General features: G+C 45.3%; 1 protein-coding gene across 3 annotated transcripts in view; it reads right to left on the bottom strand.

The window, feature by feature from the left end:
* Positions 1 to 25,310, bottom strand: part of VIT (vitrin) — a 293,710-nt gene that overhangs the window by 60,037 nt on the left and 208,363 nt on the right. For all 3 annotated transcript variants that reach the window (XM_063917916.1, XM_063917914.1, XM_063917915.1), the window contains one exon: positions 9,161 to 9,223. In XM_063917916.1, coding sequence (XP_063773986.1) covers positions 9,161 to 9,223 — 63 coding nt within the window. The remainder of the gene's footprint in view (positions 1 to 9,160; positions 9,224 to 25,310) is intronic.

The raw sequence follows: 25,310 nt of genomic DNA, 5'->3' as shown, positions 1-25,310 counted from the left end.
CAGCGTCGCGACCCATGTCCCGAGACCACGACAGGAACGCGATTTAATGGCGGGTCCCATCTGGGGGATCCTCTTACCTCCTCCCCGTAGCAGCTATGCGAATCAGGAGACTGTCTGCGACCGTGTGCCTTAAGCTGGAGCGTCTCCGCCGCAAGTACCTGGGAACAGGCTGCGAGAGTATGCAACGCCACTTGGGAGGTGATGGAGCCGCAACACAGAATGTCACACTGTCATATCAGCGCTGCGGCCCTTTAAGTCTTCCTAGAAAGCTTTTCAGGGCTGCCCAGTGCAGCCCCCCTATTAAGTGACCTGCTGCTGCAGGCACCAACTCGAAACTGAGCTCCAGTGCCTGGAGGCGGGGTTTATAGAGGAGGCCCCAATGCATCCTGGGACAGCCTAAAGCTTTAGCCTGTTAGTGCCTCTGGATCAAGATCCACTGTACACCCCGATGTTTTCCTGTGGAACACAATGTACCCTGCTGCAGAAAAGGGCAGTCTTTTCATATGAGCTCAATGGGCAGGAGCATAAGGGCCCTAGGCTGATAGCCAAGGGTCCCCTTTTTGCAGGGGTACCAGATCTTTTAAAATCGGCCCAGGGGAACCGGAAATATCTGACTACAAAGCAGTGGTACCTATTCGAGCCTGTTAATTGCTCTTCCCAGCCAGATATCTCATGTTCTGTCTTAGGGTATACTCCTAAAGCTGGGACTCTCACCTTTTGGTGGACTCTGTCAGCGTGTCTCTACTATACCCAGAACCAGAGATAACAGCCTTCCAGCAGCTGGTCCCTGCTCCAGCTCTAACACACCTTATATGCAGTTTTATATTTGCGTTGGTGGTTTGCTCTGGCTCCTGAATTCTGATCCTCAAATCCCCATTAAAAGATAAGAAATTTCTATTTCCAGGAACTGTAGATTTCTGCAGTCAAGAAAGCAGTCCTTCCACCAGAAAATGATGAATATTAAGCCCACTCCACTATCCACCCCACCTCTGCGTATTAAACACCCCCTACCACCCTGGAAGTCATGCCACTGGTAGCACCTCCACCCCTACCGGATGGGTATGGGCCCCCCTGCATTGCTTTGCCCAGTGGCAAACTGCTGTTAAGACTGTCCTGACTGGAAAAATGATTTTGATAACCTACCGGTAAATCCTTTTCTCCTAGTCCGTAGAGGATGCTGGGGATGACATCAAGACCATGAGGTATAGACGGGATCCGCAGGAGACATGGGCACTCTAAAATCTTTTCATTGGGTGTGAACTGGCTCTTCCCTCTATGCCCCTCCTCCAGACCTCAGTTGTAGGAACTGTGCCCAGGGAGACTGACATTTCGAGGAAAAGATTTACTTAAATTAGTGGTGAGATATCTACCAACTCACACCCAACAGGCATGAACCAATTGCAGCAACATGCTGAAACCAAGATAACACAACTTGTGTAACTGTAATAACTGCAGGTAAAGTACGCACTGGGACGGGCGCCCAGCATCCTCTACGGACTAGGAGAAAAGGATTTACCGGTAGGTTATCAAAATCCTATTTTCTCATACATCATAGAGGATGCTGGGGACGACATCAAGACCATGGGGTCTTTACCAAAGCTCCAGTACGGGCGGGAGAGTGCGGATGACCCTGCAGCACTTATTGACCAAACTTCAGGTCCTCATCGGCCAAGGTGTCAAACTTGTAGAACTTAGCAAATGTGTTTGACCCTGACCAAGTAGCTGCTCGGCACAGTTATAATGCCGAGACCCCCCCGGGCAGCCGCCCAGGATGAGCCCACCTTCCTAGTGGAGTGGGCCTTTACCGACGTCGGTAACGGCAATCCAGCCGTAGTATGAGCTTGCTGAATCGTATTTCTAACCCAACGTGCAATAGTCTGCTTGGAAGCAGGACAGCCAATCTTGTTGTGATCATATAGGACAAACAGAGCCTCTGTTTTCCGTATACGAGTTGTTCTAGCAACATAGATTTTCAAAGCTCTAACCACATCTAGAGACTTTGACTCAGCGAACGTGTCAGTAGCAACTGGCAGCACAATAGGTTGGTTTATGTGGAAAGAGGAAACCACCTTTGGAAGAAAATGCTGACGAGTTCTCAACTCCGCCCTACCTTCATGGAAGATCAGGTAAGGGCTCTTGTGAGACAAGGCCCCCAATTCAGACATCCACCTTGCGGATGCCAACGCCAAAAGCATCACCACTTTCCGAGTGAGAAACTTCAACTCTATTTCTTGTAGAGGCTCAAACCAACCCGATTGAAGGATCTGCAACACCACATTAAGGTCCAATGGTGCCACTGGAGGCACAAAAGGAGGCTGGATGTGCAGAACCCCTTTCACGAACGTCTGAACTTCTGGAAAGGAGGCCAATTGTTTTTGAAAGAAAACTGATAAGGCCAAAATCTGGACCTTGATTGACCCCAATCTAAGGCCCGCATCCACACCAGCCTGCAGAAAATAGAGAAAACGTCCCAACTCAAACTCTTCCGTAGGAGCCTTCTTGGATTCACACCAAGGCACATATTTTCTACAAATACGGTGGTAATGTTTAGACGTTACTCCTTTCCAGGCCTCATTAAGAGTGGGGATGACTTCCTTGGGAATACCCTTTCGGGCTAGGATCCGATGCTCAACAGCCATGCCGTTAAATGTAGCCACGGTAAGTCTTGATACACACACAGCCCCTGCTGTAGTAGGTCCTCTCGAGGAGGAAGAGGCAGAGGATCTTCTATGAGCAACTCCTGAAGATCTGGATACCAAGCCCTCCTTGGCCAGTCTGGGGCAATGAAGATTGCTCAAACTCTTGTTCTTCTTATTATTTTGAGATCTTTTGGAATCAGTGGAAGTGGAGGGAAAACATATACCGACCGAAACACCCACTGGGTCACCAGTGCATCCACTGCTATTGCTTGAGGGTCTCTCGACCTGGAACAATATCTCTGAAGCTTCTTGTTTAGACGAGATGCCATCATGTCTACTTGAGGAACTCCCCAAAGACTTGTCACCTCTGCGAAGACTTCTTGGTGGAGGCCCCACTCTCCTGGATGGAGATCGTGTCTGCTGAGGAAGTCTTCTTCCCAGTTGTCCACTCCCGAAATGAAAATTGCTGACAGAGCTCTAACATGTCTTTCTGCCCAGAGGAGAATCCTTGTCACCTCTGCCATTGCCGCTCTGCTTTTCGTTCCGCCTTGCCTGTTTATGTACGCGACTGCTGTTACATTGTCCGACTGGATCTGCACGGGATCTTGAAGAAGATGTACTGCCTGTAGAAGGCCGTTGTAAATGGCTCTCAATTCCAGAACGTTTATGTGAAGGCAGGCTTCCTGACTTGACCATTTTCCTTGGAAGCTTTCCCCCTGTGTGACAGCTCTCCAGCCTCTGAGACTTGCATCCGTGGTTATTAGGACCCAGTCATGAATCCCAAACCTGCGTCCCTCTAGTAGGTGAGAACTGTGTAGCCACCACAGGAGCGAAATCCTGGCTTTGGGGGACAGGATTATTTTCCGGTGTATGTGTAGGTGGGATCCGGACCACTTGTCCAACAGGTCCCACTGGAATACTCTGGCATGAAATCGGCCAAACTGTATGGCCTCGTAGGCCGCTACCATTTTCCCCAACAACCGAATGCATTGATGCATCGACACGCTTGTTGGTTTCAATATTTGTTTGACCATTTTCTGGATTTCCAGAGCCTTTTCCACTGGAAGAAATACTCTCTGTACTTCTGTGTCCAGAATCATCCCTAAAAAGGACAATCTTGTCGTCGGTTCCAACTGCGACTTTGGAAAATTCATGATCCAACCGTGTTGTTGGACTATTGACAGGGAGAGTGCGATGTTCTGGACCAACTGTTCCCTGGATCTTGCTTTTATCAGGAGATCGTCCAGATAAGGAATTATATTGACTCCTTTTTAACGAAGGAGGACCATCATCTCCGCCATCACCTTGGTGAATACCCTCGGTGCCGTGGAGAGTCCGAACGGCAACATCTGAAACTGGTAATAGCAATCCTGTACTGCGAATCTCAGATAAGCTTGGTGAGGAGGATAAATGGGAACATGCAAGTAAGCATCTTTTAAGTCTACTGACACCATGAAGTCCCCCTCTTCCAGACTGGAAATCACTACCCTCAGGGATTCCATCTTGAACTTGAACCTTTTCATGTAGAGATTCAGATTTTTCAGATTTAAAATCGGTCTGATCGAGCCGTCCGGCTTCGGAACTACGAAGAGGCTTGAATAAAAAACCTTCTCCTTACTGCGCCAAGGGTACCAGGACAATGACCTGATCCTGACATAATTTTTGAATTGCCGTTGTTACTGCCTCTCTTCCCGGAAGAGAAGCTGTCAAGGTCAATTTGAAAAATCGGCATGGGGGGACGTCTTGAAACTCTAGTTTGTACCTAAGGGACGCTATTTGTAAGACCCATTGGTCCAGGCCAGATTGAATCCAGATTTGGCTGAAAAATTTCAGACGTGCTCCCACCCAAGCGGACTCCCGCAAGGGAGCCCCAACGTTAAGCTGCAGATTTGGCAGAAGCAGGGGTGGACTTCTGCTCCTGCGATCCGGGAGACGCTGCAGATTTCTTTCCTTTTCCCCTTCCCCTACCTGCAAAAAAAGGGGAGACCTTTGGTCTTTTTGTATTTGTTGGGCCGAAAGGACTGTATGTGAGAGTGATGTGTCTTTTTCGCTGGTGTAGGAGCATAAGGCAAGAATGTCGACTTACCTGCGGTAGCCGCCGAGCCTAATGCATCCAGCCCATCACCAAACAAGGCCTCACCTTTATACGGGAGAGCCTCCATATTTCTTTTGGAATCTGCATCAGCATTCCACTGGCCCTCCAAGCCGATACTGCCATGGTAGCGGTTCTTGGTCCCAAGAAACCAATATATTTCATGGATTCTAGTACGTACGCAGCAGCGTCTTTGATATGACCTAACGTTAGGAGTATCTCGTCTCCATCTATTGTGTCAATGTCTAATGACAAGTTTTCTGACCACTTTTCAATAGCACTACTCACCCACTCACAGACAATGGTAGGCCTGAGTAGTGTCCCATTGGCCACATCAATAAATCACCTCACTCACTTGTGGTCTGTCGGCTCCTTAAGTGAAGCCATTCCAGGCGCAGGGAGAAACACCTTTTCTCTTTTATGACAGGGCCCTGTCTAAAATGCGGGGTGACTCCCACCATTTTTGGAAAACGGTAAGCTGCCTGATACCCTTTTGGGAATCAGAAATTTCTTTTCAGGTTAAATCAGACCTGAGGTGGAGGGAAAATTACATTACTTCTTTACTAAAGTATATCCTCTCCTTGTGGTAAAAGATGGAGCTTCGTAACTTCTAACACCTCCTTTATAGCTAAAACATGTTTTGAATGCTTTTTTGCTAACTTAGGACCTATTCCCCTGGAATCACTAGTGTCGACACAGGAATCAGAGTCCGTGTCGGTATCAGTTTGTACTACTTGTGCAAATTTGTATGTGACCCAGAAAGGTCCCTGTGGATGAAAGGCAGAACTATTAAAAATCACATCTTCAACAGATTATTTTAATTTTCTGTATGAGATTCAGTCCAACCTCTTACTGATATGATTCACACTACCATGTAACCTTTCACCCAGTCAGGCTCTTGGTGTCATATTACACCTCTGTGTCCCTAACATGTCTCCACAGAGTTCCCTGCCACAGACATGTCACTCACGTGCAGAACCACACCACAGACACTCCGGGATTTATAGGGGACAGACCCACAGTAAAATCTGTCAGAGGGACACAGATAGGATTTTGCCAGTTCACAACCCAGCGCCAGTAACACAATGTCTGTGAACACAAAATGCCCACTGACATTCAGCGCTTTTATAATGTTAATCACACAATTATATAGCACCAAATTCACTGTGTCCCCCCCTGTTTTGCACCCTGATACTTGTTCAGTAGTGGAGGAGGACCAGTGTTGTCTCTGCAGCCTGAGGAGAGATAGAAAATGGCGCTGAGCAGTGTGCTGGCTGACTGAGGAGGAAGCTCCACTCTTCAATGGTGTGTTTTTCCTCAGCTTTTATGAGGTAATTTTTTATACTGGCGGGGGTAGGATTGTGCCTCAGCAACTTATGCCCCTTATTTATGCCAGTTTCCATAGGTTTCATGCTGCCCAGGGCGCCCCCCCGCGCCCTGCACACTGCAGTGCCTGTGTATGTGTGGGCAACATGGCGCGCTGCGCTCCCGCCAGCCGCGCGGTACATTTAGCCGTCACTTTCTTGATTGAAGATCTGTCTTCTAATACTCACCTGTCTTCTGACTTTTGGCTCTGTGAGGGGGGTGACGGCGTGCTGTGGGAGTGAGCATCTAGGCACGGCTAGCGTTCAGTTCCCTTCAGGAGCTAATGGTGTCCTTTCAGCCAGAAGCAGAGCCATGAAACTCTTTAGGAAGTTGGTTCCTACTTCTGCCCCCTCAATCCCATGAAGCAGGGAGTCTGATGCCAGCAGATCTCTCTGAAAATAAAAACTAACATAAGTATTTTCAGAGAAACTCAGTAGAGCTCCTCAGAGTGCATCCAGTCAGCCTGGGCACATTTCTAAAACTGAGGTCTGGAGGAGGGACATAGAGGGAGGAGCCAGTTCACACCCAATGAAAAGTCTTTAGAGTGCCCATGTCTCCTGCGGATCCCTACTATACCCCATGGTCTTGATGTCGTCCCCAGCATCCTCTAGGACGTATGAGAAAGTGGTATTACTTTCCTGTACTGACTGGTCGTAACACCCTTAGCTAGAATTCGGCAACATATTTGCAGACCCCCACTTCATCTATTTGTCAATTAGCAACATAGCAATACAGGTGAAACTCTAAAAAAAATTAGAATTTATTTCAGTAATTCAACTTAAAAGGTGAAACTAATATATTATATAGACTCAATACATGTAAAGTGAGATATTTCAAGCCTTTATTTGTTTTAATTTTGATGATTGTGGCTTACAGTTTAAGAAAACCCCAAATTAAAAATCTCAGAAAATTAGAATATTACATAAAATCAATTAAAAAAAGGATTTTAAATACAGAAATGCCGGCCCTCTGAAAAGTATAATTATGCATATGTAAAGATGAGAGATATGAGACCGAACAATGCAGAAGAGCTGAAGGCCGCTATTGAAGCATCCTGGTCTTCCATAACACCTCAACAGTGCCATAGGTTGATAGAATCCATGCCATGCCGCATTGAGGCAGTAATTCATGCAAAAGGGACCCAAACAAAGTACTGAGTACATATGCATGATTATAGTTTTCAGAGGGCCAACATTTCTGTATTTAAAATCCTTTTTTTATTGATTTTATGCAATATTCTAATTTTCTGAGATTTTGAATTTGGACATCATATCCATTGCATCAAAAATGATTGATGGTTCCCAGGCTGTTGATGCAGTGAGGAAAGTAAAAGGTACTGGTAACGAACAGTTTAAGCTTCACACAAGGAACCAGATCCATTGATAATACTATTCACTGCAACAAGCTTATATAATGTTGCATAATAAGAACTGGGGCACATTAATGAGGCACAATATGAAATGCAGGCACTATAGTGTGGCAAAATATGAACTGGGGCACTGTAACATGGCATAATTTGAGCTGGATGGCATTCTAATGTTCCACAGTATCAACAAGGAGCACTGTAATGTGGCATAATCTGAACTTGGGACACTGTATATCATAATGTGAATTGGTGGGTAATATGTGGCATAATGTTTACTGGCAGCCCTACAATGTCACATAATGTGAACTAAGTTCATAAAATAAACTAGGGCACTGCTATGGGGCATACTATAAACTGGGCTACTACCATGGGGCATAATATTAACTTGGGCACTACTATGGGGCATAATATTAACTAGGGCATTACTATGGGACATAAAATGAATAGCTGCTGTGGAGAGGTGTCTCTCAAGAAGCATTGGGACAGAGGCCCCTTCAGTATGTTGCCATGGTGCCCACAAGTTCTGGATATGCCCCTGACACACATTGAAAATAACACACAAAAAGAAGCTTTAAATAGCAACTTTGAAAAATGATGTTGGCTTGCCTTCAAGGATGTACATTGTATGTCAGACAACTAGAAGGCGATCTGGAAGAATTTTTCTTAAGAATTCCTTCCATCACTTTCTGATTGGGGATTATATACATGTGGGTTCCATTAGTGATATCATTAAGGGTATGAAAACATTTCTACTGATCATATAGACCCACCATCTGCAACCTGCTGTATTAGCTGTAATTATTCAGATGCTGAAGGCAACAACTGCAACAATTTTTAGGTGTATGACGTATTTATTCCATATTATTTTAAACAACATCTGAGCCGCCTTGATTCTGTGTGGGATATTTACAAGACAATGTACTTAAAATAGTATCAGTCTGTACCCCAAAAACTGGCAAAGCTTCTTCAGTGGCAGCACTGGGGTCGGTGGCTCCTGGTGTGGCCAATAGTAACCCCCTCTGAAAAAAGGGTCATGGCCTCCCAGAGTCCCCCTGTTGACATCACTGCGGGGCAAGTCCTAGCAGAAGGATTAATTAGCCCGGCCCAGGCTTGTTGGAGGTCCCAGGTTCTTCCCCCTCCCCCCTTTATACCTATCAGCCAGTACACACAACTGTATACTGGAGTGCAGTGGCACTGAGTGCAGAAGTCTCCTCTGCCTGCAGGTGGGGGTTAGCGATCACACTGTGTCTGCCTTTGGCTGGGGAGCACACGGCACCCCCCTGTGCAGGTCAATGCCGTTTCCGCGATACATAAACAGTCGGGTTTTTCATGTTTTTTTTTAAAGGGGGCGTGACCATACCTTTGTGATTAGGCCATACCCTAATGCTTTACCAGGACCCAGGCAAGCTCCCTACGGCCTAGCTAAAGACCTTGGCTGTTACAGAAGCTTATCTGCATTTGTGACCACCTGGGTCCTTTCCTCATCTGCACCTAAAACCTTTGCTCCATTATCTCTGAAACGCTCTTGCCTCAAATTTATGTTGTTTCTGATATACTTCTATCCAAAATCATAGACATGTTCTCATTTCTACAAATATGCTTTATAGCAGGAAATGATACACATAAAAAAATACACTAAAATAAGCAATTATTTAGAATCTAGATTACAGAGACTGAATGTAATAATAAACTACTTACTGCCTTGTGAGAAGCCGGAGACCCATCTATCAAATTCTGACATGCCAGGCCTAGGACTGGAAACTGAAAAATAACAAATATAATAAGTTTCTGATGACTAAATAATATTTCTATTGTGATTCAAACATTGAAGCAGCGGATCAAGTATCATATTAAGGTCCATGCACACTTCAAAATAGCAAAACAGAAATTAAGACAAAACAAAACAATTAAAAAATAAAATATATATATATTTGTATACAGTATAAAAATTTGGAATGCTGTCCGTACCCTGCTATTTTAAGTGAACCTGAGTGCCGCACCTATGTGTTTTTAGAAATGTATGGATTGTGAAGGCATCGGGGAAGCTAAGCTGGTTATCGGGAGTGCCAGACCTGAGAATGTTATATATAATGTGTACAGGTTGAGTATCCCTTATCCAAAATGCTTGGGACCAGAGGTATTTTGGATATCGGATTTTTACATATTTTGGAATAATTGCATACCATAATGAGATATCATGGCTATGGGACCTAAGTCTAAGCACAGAATGTATTTATGTTTCATATACACCTTATACACACAGCCTGAAGATCATTTTAGCCAATATTTTCTATAACTTTGTACATTAAACAAAGTGTGTGTACATTCACACAATTCATTTATGTTTCATATACACCTTATACACACAGCCTGAAGGTCATTTAATACAATATTTTTAATAACTTTGTGTATTAAACAAAGTTTGTGTACATTAAGCCATCAGAAAACAAAGGTTTCACTATCTCACTCTTACTCAAAAAAGTCTGTATTTCGGAATATTCCGTATTTCGGAATATTTGGATATGGGATACTCAACCTGTATATATTTCATTAGAGTAACTCAATAGTTAATATTATAGGTATTGCTTTTACTTGCATGTATAGCTAGTTTATTTGTTGTTTGTGACAAGTCCTCTCAGAAACTCCAACAATCAGAAATGCAAACTAAAGGAAGGTACCAAGGACTATCATCTCCTATATAATAGCCCAGATCTGTGACTCTGTGCCTGTATGTATAACGCTGGGCGTGGCTAGGAGCTCTCATTGGGTTAGCAGTAGGTCTATCACACCCAGTCCACAGCTGATTGTGCAAGAAACACCCTCCCACACAGGTTACATCCAATGGGAGGTTCTGCCCTTTGGCTGCTGTGTGTTCCCAGAGCAGGATTAACAATGGGGCTGATGGAGCTGCAGCTCCAGGTCCACACCCCAAAATTGGCCCACTGCATCTGCAGCAACATACCCTCCAACAATGTACACATAACAATCGGGACAAATTTGAAAAGAGGGTGTGGAGAGTTAAAAATCGGTACAGACCAAAAAAAAGGTCCTGTACCTGCCAAAAAGGTACAGCTGGAGGGTATGCCAGTGCATCTGCAGCAAGTCTCTGCGCTGTAGATAGGGAAAAACAATCCTTTTACTGCAGCGTCCTATGTCCTGCTGCCAGTCTGCCTGCCCCCTCCGGCATCAACAATCCCCACTCCCTAGCCGCGGCGCAGGTGGAACAAAAGCTGCTTCGGCTACCACCATAGATGTGTATGAAAGCGGCGCAGCCAAAGGCTTTCATAGCCTTCCCTGCGCCGCATACTCTCTGAGCTCCGGAGCCTCCTCTGCACGTGATGTCACAGAAGTGCCTCCCTGCCACAGCCGTGCCCAGATCTCCAGAGGTCCTGACTCCGCAACACAGCACCTGTGCTGCCGGCCTGGAAGCCCTGAGATGGCTAATGTAATGGATAGAGTGGGTGATATCGCGGAGGGTAATGTCTGGACGCTGAATCAATGTAAAAGGTGACTGCTATGCAGTGCAGTGGGTGTGCAGTGTCACTGACACTGCACAGCACTCTCCCCTTTTACATTGATTCAGCGAATCAGTCAGTTCTGCCAGACAGTCACTATTGTTAGCGCCGGTGTTCCAACGAGCCGCATTACAGGGAAGTAGACACACTAAATAAACTACAGCTCCCAGCAGCACTTAGCGCCAGAGCATTCCAGTCGTTAGGGCTGCTGGGAGCTGTAGTTTATTGAGTGCATCTTCTTCCCTGTAATGTGACGCGTTGGGACACCGGCGCAAACAATAGTGACTGGCTGCTTTGCTGCTGTGCGAGTCTCCAGGAAAGCCACTGCCAAACGGAGGACAGCAGCTTACCTGCTTCCAGGAGGAGAAGCAGGAAAAGCATTACCCACCCCTACCCCACCTGTCGCACCCACACCTCTCCCCCACCCATGGCACCCCTGCAACTGCCCCCTCACCCCACCCACAGCACCCCCGGACCCCCTCCCCCTTCCGCGTCTCCCCCGCATCCGCCATTCCCCCAACCACAGCACCTACTGGGTGATTCATCAGGCCCTGCGTGCACTGTTCACGCCGTTGCGAGGGGCTTCGACCCCTTAACCATTGCAAGCCCTTTGTCCTTGCAATATTTAAACACTCATACAATTATGATTGGAGGTAATACTCCATATAATAAAAATATTGCACGCCACAAGGACGTGCAAGGGTTAAGGGGGCGTAGCCCCTTACGACAATGTGAAGTGTGCCCATAGAGCGTGATGAATCACATAGTGTAAAATATTTAGAAATGTGTTAATTACTTGTAAGGAGTCTGCTATAACATATTATGAGCTTTACAAAAAATGGAACATAGGGCCTTATTCAGTATGGATCACATCAGCGATGTTATTGCATACTGAAGTATTTATGCCAAGCACACACGCGCAGGAGCCATATTGCGTGTGTGCACACAATAAGATGTGATCGCATCTCACTAATGCCTCTGCCTGATTGACAGGCAGAGGTGTTCAAGGGGAGGGACGTGCTGTTGCAGGGGCAGGTCCATGGCGGACGCATGACGTCACATGCGACCTTAGTGACTGGAAACATTGCGGCAGGCCGACTGCCTTCACCAGACTGTGTGGGCAGGGGTGCTACCCTAAATCAGCGATGTGCTCGCAGCTGTATTGCACGCAAGTGATAGCATTTACAGTTTTGCAATTTTAGCAAAACTGCAACTGAAGCTGAATAAGGCCCATTGTCCTTGGCTTTTTAGATCTTCTCAATTTCACTTTGTGTTGGATCACTTACCGCTATATCAGTCACTCATTTGACTACTGTACTTGATATTTGTAGTTCTTTGCCTTTAAGTGGTTGTCAGTTCTAAAAAGAAATCCTACTCCTCTGCCCAAGAAAAATATTATTTTCAATCATGAGGTTATAAAAAAATCCTTTATTCCCAAAGGTTTCAGTGCTATACTTCTGTGTGGTCTCAGTAATCTCTTCCCCTTGTAAATGTTTTCTATCTTTCGGCCCAGCCGCCTACATAGTGCATAAGTTGTCCCACAGTAACTTTCTTTTTCTGTTATGATTGGCTGCCCGAGTCCTCACACCTAACTGTGCTCTCCCAGCCAATCACAATACAGTAAGCACAACGAAATGGTGACGTGGCTGCTGCTAGTTGAGATGAGCCTTCTTGGCATAAAGTGTTGGATCTGCTATAATATTCAAATTAATAGTTTCAAAATATATATTTTTTATTTTTATTTCGGGAGTAATTTTTAGATACAGTATATTACTCTTCAGCGCCTTTTGCAATTGTTTTCTACATCATGGAATATAACAACGGTGAGTGCATGAAAAGTATAATCCTATAGTTAATTAAAAACAATGGGCCTAATTCTGAGTTGATTGTAGCAGGAAATTTGTTAGCAGTTGGGCAAAACCATGGCCCTCATTCCGAGTTGATCGGTCGCAAGGCGAATTTAGCAGAGTTACACACGCTAAGCCGCCGCCTACTGGGAGTGAATCTTAGTTTCTTAAAATTGCGACCGATGTATTCGCAATATTGCGATTACTAACTACTTAGCAGTTTCAGAGTAGCTCCAGACTTACTCTGCCTGTGCGATCAGTTCAGTGCTTGTCGTTCCTGGTTGACGTCACAAACACACCCAGCGTTCGCCCAGGCACTCCCACCGTTTCCCCGGCCACTCCTGCGTTTTTTCCGGAAACGGTAGCGTTTTCAGCCACACGCCCCTGAAACGCCGTGTTTCCGCCCAGTAACACCCATTTCCTGTCAATCACATTACGATCGCCGAAGCGAAGAAAAAGCCGTGAGTAAAAATACTTTCTTCATAGTAAAGTTACTTGGCGCAGTCGCAGTGCGAACATTGCGCATGCGTACTAAGCGGATTTTCACTGCGATGCGATGAAAAAGAACGAGCGAACAACTCGGAATGAGGGCCCATGTGCACTGCAGGGGGGGCAGATATAACATGTGCAGAGAGAGATGGATTTGGGTGTGGTGAGTTCAATCTGCAATCTAAATTGCAGTGTTAAAATAAAGCAGCCAGTATTTACCCTGCACAGAAACAAAATAACCCACCCAAATCTAACTCTCTCTGCAAATATTATATCTGCCCCCCCCCCCCCCCCCCCCTGCAGTGCACATGGTTTTGCCCAACTGCTAAAAAATTTCCTGCTGCGATCAACTTGGAATTACCCCCCATGTGTAGTGCAGGTGGGGCAGATATAACATGTGCAGAGAGAGTTAGATTTGGGTGGGGTGCGTTCAATCTGAAATCTAAATTGCAGTGTAAACATAAAGCAGCCAGTATTTAGCCTGCACAGAAACAAAATATAACCCACCCAAATCTAACTCTCTCTGCAAATGTTATGTCTGCCCCCCTGCAGTGCACATGGTTTTGCCTAATTTCTAACAAACTTGCTGCTGCGATCAACGCAGAATTACCCCCAATATACTGTAATTGGGTTATGCCATGTTATTATACAAGTAAATGGTAAAATAGAGAGTGCTAAAAAAAAAAATAGAACATACTATGGATTAGAGCAGGGCCCCCAACAGAAATCATGGGACCCAGTACACCGACAGTGTTGGTGTTCTCTGCTGCCATATATCCAGTGTAGTTGTATAAGTGGTGCTGTGTTGTGCAGACCAGTCCAGTGTAGTCAGTGTACTGTGCTGCATCAGTCCAGCCATTCACAGTGTTGGTGTTCTCTGCTGTCATATATACAGTGTAGCTGTATAAAGTGGTGCTGTGTTGTGCAGACCAGTCCAGTGTAGTCAGTGTATTGTGCTGCATCAGTCCAGCCATTCACAGTGTTGGTGTTCTCTGCTGTCATATATACAGTGTAGCTGTATAAAGTGGTGCTGTGTTGTGCAGACCAGTGGTAGTGTCCTGTGTCATCAGTAATTCCAGTGGCCATATACGCTGCTGCTATATGTCCACTGCTGCAGTATAATAATTATAACAACAACCTGTTGTGCTGCATCAGACCAGTGGTAGTGTCCTTTGTCATCAGTCATTCCAGTGGCCATATACGCTGCTGCTATATGTCCACTGCTGCAGTATAATAATTATAACAACAACCTGTTGTGCTGCATCAGACCAGTGGTAGTGTCCTGTGTCATCAGTAATTCCAGTGACGATATACGCTGCTGCTATATGTCCACTGCTGCAGTATAATAATTATAACAACAACCTGTTGTGCTGCATCAGACCAGTGGTAGTGTTCTGTGTCATCAGTAATTCCAGTGACGATATACGCTGCTGCTATATGTCCACTGCTGCAGTATAATAATTATAACAACAACCTGTTGTGCTGCATCAGACCAGTGGTAGTGTCCTGTCCATCAGTCATTCCAGTCATTCCTGTGCCTCATATTCTCTCATATAACTCCCAAAAAATAATGGAGAACAAAAATTTGGAGGATAAAATAGGGAAAGATCAAGAAGAACCACTTCCTCCTAGTGCTGAAGCTGCTGCCACTAGCCATGACATAGACGATGAAATGCCATCAACGTCGTATGCCAAGGTCGATGCCCAATGTGATAGTAGAGGGCATGTAAAATCCAAAAAGCCAATGTTCAGTAAAAAGACCAAAAAAAAAGAAATTGAAATGATCTGAGGAGAAACGTAGACTTGCCAATATGCCATTTATGACACGGAGTGGCAAGGAACGGTTGAAGCCCTGGCCTGTGTTCATGACTAGTGGTTCAGCTTCACATGACGATGGAAGCCCTCATAACTGAGGCCTTGACACTTATGTTGGTGTTAGACGTGCGCCCGGTATCCGCCATTAGTGCTGTGGTATTTAGACAATTGGTGGAGGTATTGTGTCCGCGGTACCAAATCCCACCTAGATTCCACTTCACTAGGCAGGCGATAGCGAGATTTTGCCATTTAATTCCAGTGATTTGGACGTATAATTACATTGATTTTGCCAATTAATGTCAGTGATTTATAATTATTAATTACAGTGATCTTGCCAATTAATTCCAGTGATTTGGACGTATAATTCCAGTTGGAATTGTTTGTGTCGCTTGGCTTCGTCATACAGCTACCTCATTACACCTCTTCGACATCTTTGCATGAGGTGCTGTTTGGGGCCTAGTTTTTGAAAAGTGCCATCCTGTGTGACACTGCCGTATGAGTCCAGGCGTACTGCTGTATTAGTCCTGGGGTACTGCCGTATAAGTTCACCAATTGCAGATTTTTTAAAAAGTGACTGGAGCGTGCTGGAGATGCTGTCAGTGGACCGAACAATTGTGGCCGACTCTAGACATTCAGCCACTACGTGACACTACTAGATGGGCCAGGTGATTGTGTCACTTAGCTTAGCTACAGCAACCTCGGTGCACCTTTTTTTCTTCTTTGCATCATGTACTGTTAGGGGCCTGCAGTGCTACGCCTAGATGGGCCAATTGTTTTTGTTGCTTCGCTTAGTCATACAACTACCTCATTGCAATTCTTTTTCTTCTTTGCATGATGTGCTGTTTGGGGCCTTTTTTTTTTATATCTGCCCTCCTGTCTGACACTGCAGTGCCACTCCTAGATGGGCCAGGTGTTTGTGTTGTCCACTTGTGTCGCTTAGCTTAGTCATCCAGCAACCTCTGTGCAACCTTTTGGCCTAAAAACAATATTGTGAGGTGTGAGGTGTTCAGAATAGACTGGAAATGAGTGGAAATGATTGTTATTGAGGTTAATAATACCGTAGGAGCAAAATTACCCCCAAAATCTGTGATTTTTGCTGTTTTTATGTTTTCATCCAGATCCAAAACCAAAACCACGAAAGGGTGGTTTTGGCAAAACCAAGCCAAAACCTAAACACGAAAATGGAATTAGAACCAAAACACAAAACACGAAAAGTGCCCGCTGCACATCTCTACCTCTAATACGTATAACACATACAAAGACCTCTAATACGTCGTATAACACATACAAAGACCTCTAATACATATAACACATACACAGCCCTCTAATACATATAACACATACACAGCCCTCTAATACATATAACACATACAGTACACAGCCCTCTAATACATATAACACATACACAGCCCTCTAATACATATAACACATACAGTACACAGCCCTCTAATACATATAACACATACACAGCCCTCTAATACATATAACACATACACAGCCCTCTAATACATATAACACATACAGTACACAGCCCTCTAATACATATAACACATACACAGCCTTCTAATACATATAACACATACAGTACACAGCTTTCTAATACATATAACACATACAGAGCCCTCTAATACATATAACACATAAAGAGCCCTCTAATACATATAACACATACACAGCCCTCTAATACATATAACACATACAGTACACATACACAGCCCTCTAATACATATAACACATACACAGCCCTCTAATACATATAACACACAGTACACAGCCCTCTAATACGTATAACACATACACAGCCCTCTAATACATATAACACATACAGAACCCTCTAATACATATAACACATACAAAGCCCTCTAATACATATAACACATACACAGCCCTCTAATACAGATGTAGCTTCCGTTATCTTGATTGTTTCTCCGCCTAGACGGACGTTTAGTCACGCTAAGGCGATAGCTTAGCTTGCTGAGTTTAATCACGGGCAGGCGCGTTGAGGCGATACTAGATACTCAGCATGCATTACACATCTCCACCACTGGGTGGCTAATGCTCCTCCAATCCAGTACTTTCGATCGTATAGCGGCGGACTTATCTACAGCTCTGGCAATTGGTCAGTGACGACTGTAATGTTAATAGATGGTGACCAATGGTCAAACGGTGAGAGTTCTCAATATACTGTACTGTAAATAGTTTGTACAGACACAAACAAACATGTTGAAACACTTGTGTATGCAGACGCAAGTTTGTGTATGGAGATGCAACTAATTGTGTAAAAGGAAGAATGTACAATGCATAAACACCGTGCTTTTGAAATAAATATACATGAGCGTCCGAGTTCCCTAAGGCATAATGGGGAAGAGTCGCTATTTGCAGTACTTTTACAAATTAACATGTAAACCTCTCATGAGGTGTCGTGGGCCAGCGATGAAGGCTCCCACCTCCCACGCTGAGGGTCCAGGGTTCGAGTCCTAAAGTGCCAACTTTTTTTTTTGTATGTGTTCCCGCGACATTCACTTTAATATTATTTTTTTCTCTCTAATGCATTCAATGGAAGGGTGCACACAGGTTTCACATAAACCAGAGTAAATTTGCAGGAGCGAGTCTTTACGCTAAATGCAAATACACAGCGGTAATGAGTATAAATTAGTGTATTCTGATGCAACTAACTGAGCAACACAGTAGTGTAGATCTTCGGCGTTTGTGTATTGCACATGACCTGAACTCCCTCCCTGTCTACTGCATGACCTGTGCAGGCTCCCAGGGGGGGAGGGCGATGGGGGTAGCAGGAGGTGGTGGAAAATACCGTGCTTTTGAAATGCAAGTATGAGCGCCTGAGTCCCCTAAGGCATAAACCAACACCAATGGGGAGGGGTCACTATTTGCAGTACTTTTACACATAAACTTGTAAATCTCTCATGAGGCATCATGGGCTAGCGATGAAGGCTCCCAACTCCCGTGCTGAGGGTTGAGGGTTTGAGTCCTAAAGTGCCAACTTTTTTTTTTGCATGTGTTCCCGTGACATTCACTTTAATATTATTTTTTTCTCTCTAATACATTCAATGGAAGGGTGCACACAGGTTTCACATAAATCAGAGTAAATCTGCAGGAGCGAATCTTTACGCTAAATGCAAATACACAGCGGTAATGGGTATAAATGAGTGTGTTCTAACGCAACTAACTGAGCAACACAGTAGTGTAGATCTTCGGCGTTTGTGTATTGCACATGACCTGAACTCCCTGCCTGTCTACTGCATGACCTGTGCAGGCTCCTAGGGGGAAGGACGATGGGGGTAGCAGGTGGCGGTGGAAAATACCGTGCTTTTGAAATGCAAGTATGAGAGTCCGAGTCCCCTAAGGCATAAACCAACACCAATGGGGAGGGGGTCGCTATTTGCAGTAATTTTACACATGAACTTGCAAATCTCTCACGAGGCATTGTGGGCTAGCGATGAAGGCTCCCACGCTAAGGGTCCAGGGTTCGAATCCTAAAGTGCCAACTTTTTTTTTTTTGTATGTGTTTCCGTGACATTCACTTTAATATTATTTTTTTTTTCTCTCTAATACATTTAATGGAAGGGTGCACACAGGTTTCACATAAATCAGAGTAAATCTGCAGGAGCGATTCCCAGGTATTGTAGGGCTAGTAATTCAAACAGTCACGCATAATACAAAATACAGGGGGGGCAATTGTGCTGACGGACCCCAACATATTCTTGAATAGTTTAAATCAGGTTATATTATATTTACTACTGTTAGATATTTTCACATTTGATCACAAGTGTTTCTTTTAAAAGATATATATATGTTAGGTAAATTCTAAAACTCATTTAAGGCATACCCACTAAAAATGATAATTTTATTCAAGATAATAATACAATGCTAATCTAACTTTGCTTCAGATAAGGAGTGCTCTCTACCAGGGTTGTCTTGTCCTTCTTTTGGTATATTTTGTAATACTTGTTTCTATACCCTTGGGAGCACCACTGACCGTCAAAACTGTTTATACCAATCAGATATTTTGTTAAGGTATAATTTTGATATATTAAGGGAGAATATCCCACGAGTGTCAGTTTATTTCTGAAGCAATTACCTATTGAATGTGAGTTTCTGTGCGGCTTTCCAAATATTACTTCTGCAACCCTAGTAGAAATCTGAGAAATCATAGATTTGATAGAGGATAACCATTCAGGCTCTGGTATCTGCGCTAAAACAGTGCAATCCTGATTACATGGAATGAGATCATCCTGAGAGGACATATCCTCTGCAGCATATGACACAGAGTCCCTGGACATAGCTAAATGGAGGCCCCAAACACTCCACACACACACACACACACACACACACACACACACACACACACACACACACACACACACACACACACACACACGTGGCTAGACAGAGTTTCACCCCCAAGAATGGCAAGAGGGACACAGAGATTGGAGCCAACCCACACACAGAGCTTTCAAGGTATAGGGAGACCCCAGCCAGCGCTGACTGTGTACCTTAATAGGTTACACAGCCCCCCCCCCCCCCACACACACACACACACACACCTTCTACAACCCCCTGGTACTGTAAGAGATAGCTGGAGTTGATATGGAGGAACTGCTCTTCACTGACAGCGTTTCTGCAGGCAGGAAAATGGCGCTGAACGCTGCTGGGTCCGCTCTGAGGAGAAGCTCCGCCCCCTGAATGGCGCTGTCTTCCCGCTCTTCAGGAGATTATACTGGCCTGAGGAATCATGCTGGCAGCGATCCAGGGACCTGACAGGCTTAGAGGTCAGTGTAGGGTGTAGGCGCTGGCTCAGGGCGCCCCCCACAGCGCCGCACTATGTACCGCTGAGCCCCGGAGCGCAGTTAGTACTGCGCTCCATACTCTGTTGCCGCCATCTTCACACCGGCTCCCCGCTTGCTAGGGGGGCCGGTGACTGACTCACCACTGATCTTCTGGCTCTGTAAGGGGGTGGCGGCATGCTGCCGGGGTGAGCGATCCCCTGTGGCGGGGAACGTTCGATCCCCTCAGGAGCTCAGTGTCCTGTCAGCGGAGATAGTAGCTCAGACCCCGCAGGGTGGACACTACTCCCCCCCTTAGTCCCACGAAGCAGGGAGGCTGTTGCCAGCAGCCTCCCTGTAAAATAAAAAATTCTAAAACTAAACTTTTCCAGAGAAGCTCTGTAGAGCTCCCCTAGCTGTGACCGGCTCCTCTGGGCACATTTTCTAAACTGAGTCTGGTAGGAGGGGCATAGAGGGAGGAGCCAGCCCACACTCTCAAACACTTAAAGTGCCAATGGCTCCTAGTGGACCCGTCTATACCCCATGGTACTAATGTGGACCCCAGCATCCTCTATGACATAAGAGAAAAGGGGGCGTGGCTTTAGAAAAGTTTCTCATCACCATAGGGTCATGGCCAGCGCAGGATACTGATGCCGGGTTCCAACCACTGACAACGCCGGCAGCCGGAATCCCGGCTAACGGGCTATTCCCACTCGTGGGTGTCTACGACACCCATAGAGTGGGAATAGAACCTGTGGCGATCGCAGCAAGCCACAAGCCCACAGTGTGGCGAGTGCAGCGAGCCTGCAAGGGGAGTCTTTGCACTCACCCCGCTGGTGGCATACTGACGATCTGGATGCCGTTGTCTGTATAATGATGGCCGGCATCCCGTTTGTCGGTAAATCCTACGAATCCCGTCCAGCGACATACCTATATTACAAGCCCCAAGGCAAAAATTTGTCAGGGCCCCTATGCACCACCCAATGATGAAAACGTATATAAAACATGCAACTGTGACAGAGAAGGCGGCCCCTCTCAGCTCTGGGCCCCATAGCAGCTGCACTCCCTACACCTATGGTAGCTACACCCTTGCTCTCAGAGACAACAAATAGATTGGAAAACGTCATCAATTACGTGATCCACAGTTACTAAATGCAACATATCTTGTTACTCCATTAGGTAGTGATGGTTCAAGATTGTTGTGGCTAATTACCATATGAAAGTGGTATACATTCATAAACCCGACTGTCGGGATCTCGGCAGCCAAAATACAGCATCAGAATCCCGACAGCCGTCAGAACACCGACACAGATTCCCGACCAGGTCAGCATCCTGACGCCAGGGATCCCGACAGCTGGGATCCCTAAGGTAATTATAGACGGGAGGGTTAGGGTTAGGCTGCAAGGGGGCGGAAGTTAGGGTTAGGCACCACTGGGGGAGGGTTAGGTTTAGGTACTAAAGGGGGAGGGTTAGGGTTAGGCTGCCAAAAAGGGGGGTTAGGTTTAGGCATTAAGAGGGGAGGTTAGGGATGGGCTGCAGTAAAGGAGGGTTAGGGTTAGTGGGGAAGGGAGGAAGGTAGAATACTTACCTCACCCCTGTCGGGACTGTGAACATTGGTATGCCAGCTTCTGTATTATGACCGCCGGCATCCTGTCTGCCGGGATCACATACCGAACCCATGTAAGCAATGCAGAGTCTGACTATCAGGAAATGCAACAGAGAAGGAACTCTTGTTAGTCCCTGGTATGTGGATCTCAATAGGGTCTTGTACACACATTCGCTGAAATGCATCACTTATTGAACCGTGGTTAATTTGTGCTTGTTTCAAAGGAGTTTTTAGATATTTTGAATTATGTTTCCCTGTGCATTATGTACTTTACATACATTCCAATAAAATTGTTACTAAGCACTGACTTCTATGAAGGCACTATAAATGCAGGCAACAATATAACTGACTCATAGCAAATCAAGTGTCCATTCACATATATATTACCTTCTGGAACCCCAGCATCAGGGTATTTATAATAATAATAATAATAATAATAATAATAATAATAATAATAATAATAATTTTATTTATATAGCGCTCTTTCTCCAATAGGACTCAAGGCGCTTAACAGATACATAGCATGATATAGTACAGAAAATAATGAAGTACATTTTCATAAAATACAGAAGCATGAAGATACTAAAAGGGACATTATGGAAATGCTTGAGTAAACAGAAAAGTCTTGAGTCTACTTTTGAAGGATTCTATAGTTGGGGCCTCTCGCACTGTGCGGGGAAGTGAGTTCCATAGAGTCGGAGCCGCATGACTAAAAGCTCGACCCCCAGATGAATTACGGTAGATTCGAGGTACTGCTAAAAGTCCTTCATCTACAGATTGCAGTAATCGAGTGGGGCAGTATGGGGCCAGAAGCTGTTTCAGGTACCTTGGGCCTTGGTCATGTAATGCTTTGAAACTCAGTAAGCCGATCTTGAAGATGATTCGCCATCTTACAGGCAGCCAGTGAAGGGAGTAGAGGATGGGTGTTATATGGCTAGAACGGGACTGGTTGGTTAATAGCCTGGCAGCTGTGTTTTGCACCAGCTGTAAGCGGGGCAATTCTTTTGCTGGTAGACCAAGGTAGAGGGCATTACAGTAGTCTAATCGAGATGATACAAATACATGTATGACTTTTGGCATATTATCTGAGGGAATTAAGTGCTTGATTCTGGCTATGTTCCTCAGGTGAAAGAATGAGGATTTGATTGTGGCTGATATCTGATGTTTAAGTGTCAAGCCACCATCCAGGACAACGCCAAGATTCCGCACACGATCACTGGTCTGTAATTCTGAATCCCCGAGTGTAAGTCCAGTTGGTTGGCTATGCTGCAGTCTTGTCCTTTGATGTTGCGGTCGTATCATAAGGACCTCTGTTTTATCCGGGTTCAGTCGCAGCCAACTGGCACTCATCCACTCCTGTAGTTCAGCTAGACAGCCATTTAGGGTTGCTATTGGGTTATCAGTGCCCGGAGCAAAGGACAAGTACAGTTGTGTATCATCTGCATAGCAGTGGTAGACCAGGCCATGGCGCCTGATTATTTCGCCCAATGGGTGCATGTATACTGCAAAAAGCATGGGGGATAGTACAGAACCTTGTGGGACACCACATGGCAATGGCACTGGTGGTGATGAGTATAATCCAGATGATACTCTCTGTGACCTGCCTGAGAGAAATGATTTGAACCAGTTTAGGACTGTGCCATCCAGACCACAGAAATGTATCAGTCGCTCAATCAGAAGCCCATGGTCCACGGTATCAAATGCTGCCGAGAGATCCAGAAGGATTAATATTGAACAGTCACCTATGTCTTTTGCCATCAGAAGATCATTTAACACACACACCAGGGCTGTTTCAGTGCTATGTCTTCTCCTGAATCCTGATTGAAATGGATCATAAATATCATGGGTTGTCAGGTGGGTTTCCAGTTGATTTGCAACGACTTTCTCAATTACCTTTCCTAGAAAAGGAAGGTTTTATACCGGTCTGTAGTTGGTCATGCAGTCGGGATCTAAATGAGGTTTTTTAAGAAGCGGTCTAACAATTGCTTCCTTTAGGGGTCCAGGAAAGATGCCTGTCTTCAAAGAGCACTGAACAATTTTTGCAAAGACAGGACCAATTATATCCATACAACCTATTAGAAGCTTGGTTGAGGCCGGGCCCAGATCACAGGTGGTGGGACGCAAATCCGAGCAATTTCAGCAGTGTCCTTTACATCCACTGGGTCAAAGCTGGTCCATGAAGGCAGGTAGCTTATATTGGCAGGCTTTGTAGTTTGGCACTCCTTTGATGGCACTGTGGAGATTCCAGCCCGGATGGTGGATATTTTATCTGCAAAGAAGTTTGCAAACTCCTTGCATCTTGCCTGGGAGAGGGTCTCATCAGTCTGCAGGCATGCTGGCTTGCAAAGCATCTCCACTGTGCGGAAAAGTTGAGCTGGCCTATTGTTTGCTGCTGTGATCTCATTTGACAGGAACTGTGATTTCTTACGAGTGATTGTCGATTGATATTCTTCGTTATGCTTTATTAGTTTTATTTTGTCATCCACTAGGTTAGTCTTCCTCCATCGTCTTTCCAGTCTACGCCCCCTTTTCTTGAGCTCACTAACACTGTTGTCGAACCATGGAGCTTGACGTTGTGGTTTACGAGGTCTTAAACGCACAGGGGCGATAATATCAATTGCAGCCATAACATCCCTATTATATAAAACAGACTAGGGAACAGGGATCTTCACAGGCACCCAGTATAGCAGAGAGATCCAGATTTGCTGCAAGAGCCTGGGGAGTCATACCCCTCCTTGGACGATACCTGGTCAACACCACGGGCAGAGATCTTATTTGAGGGGTTGCAACTGAGAACCAGAGGGAGTAGTGGTCTGACCAGATGACTGGGTCTATTTTTAGGTCAGTGACTTCTAATCCAATCTGAAAGACAAGGTCGAGAGTGTGACCACTTTTATGTGTGGCAGAGGGAATGACCTGTGTGAAGCCCAGACCATTCATTGTGCACAGGAGGTCTTGGCCAAGGCGTGAGAGCTCATCATCCACCCATGCATTGAAATCCCCGAGGATGAGCCATCTTTGATGTTCCCTGACCAGGCCAGCAACAGTGTCTGCAATTTCTTGTAGAAATATATTTCCATCTCCAGGTGGCCGGTAAATGAGAAGTACTCTGAAAGCTAATCCTGTCGAACTCCGGGCAGCAATGCACTTGAATGAGCGAGTAGTTTCAATAGGTTGGACCCTAAGTTTAAGTTCTTTTTTGAAGCAGATAGCCACCCCGCCACCCCTGCGGTCCAGTCTTGGTTTGTGGATGACAGAATAGTTTGTTGGTACTGCAGCCTCCAATATAGGTGCTGCATTTTCATCTAGCCAGGTCTCTGTAATACAGGCTAGATCTACAGATTCAATAAGGTCAGCAATTGCTGCAGTCTTGTTTCTTCTAGATCTGGCATTACAAAGGACTGACCTGATTGGGCATACCAGAGGGCCTTCAGTTTTCTTTATGTTAAGTGCAGGAGCTCTGGGTATGGGGGTCACACAGGGCCATCTTTTGGGTATCACTTCTATTTGATTGTTCTTTGAGTATGGGGCAAAGGACTTAGATGGTTACCGGGGGAAATACATTTCCGGCCTGCTCGCTTCCCACGAATGCGCCTGTGTTTTCTTTTTAAAATGCCAAGGGATTGGAGAATAGAAGCCTGTGATGGTGTGATAGGAACTGCAGAACGTGGTGGGCGGAGTGAAAGAATGAAGCTGGAGCAATACGTAAACATTTGGTCATCAATGACAGATTACTATAAGTTTGAGCTGCATATGATGATGAGAGAGGGAGAGAAAGCAGTGTTTTTTTTT

The sequence above is a fragment of the Pseudophryne corroboree genome, chromosome 4 (assembly GCF_028390025.1).
Source record: "Pseudophryne corroboree isolate aPseCor3 chromosome 4, aPseCor3.hap2, whole genome shotgun sequence".
Lineage (NCBI taxonomy): Eukaryota > Metazoa > Chordata > Amphibia > Anura > Myobatrachidae > Pseudophryne > Pseudophryne corroboree.
Note: the sequence above shows the minus strand (reverse complement) of the source record. Positions and strands in the feature narration are given on the sequence as shown.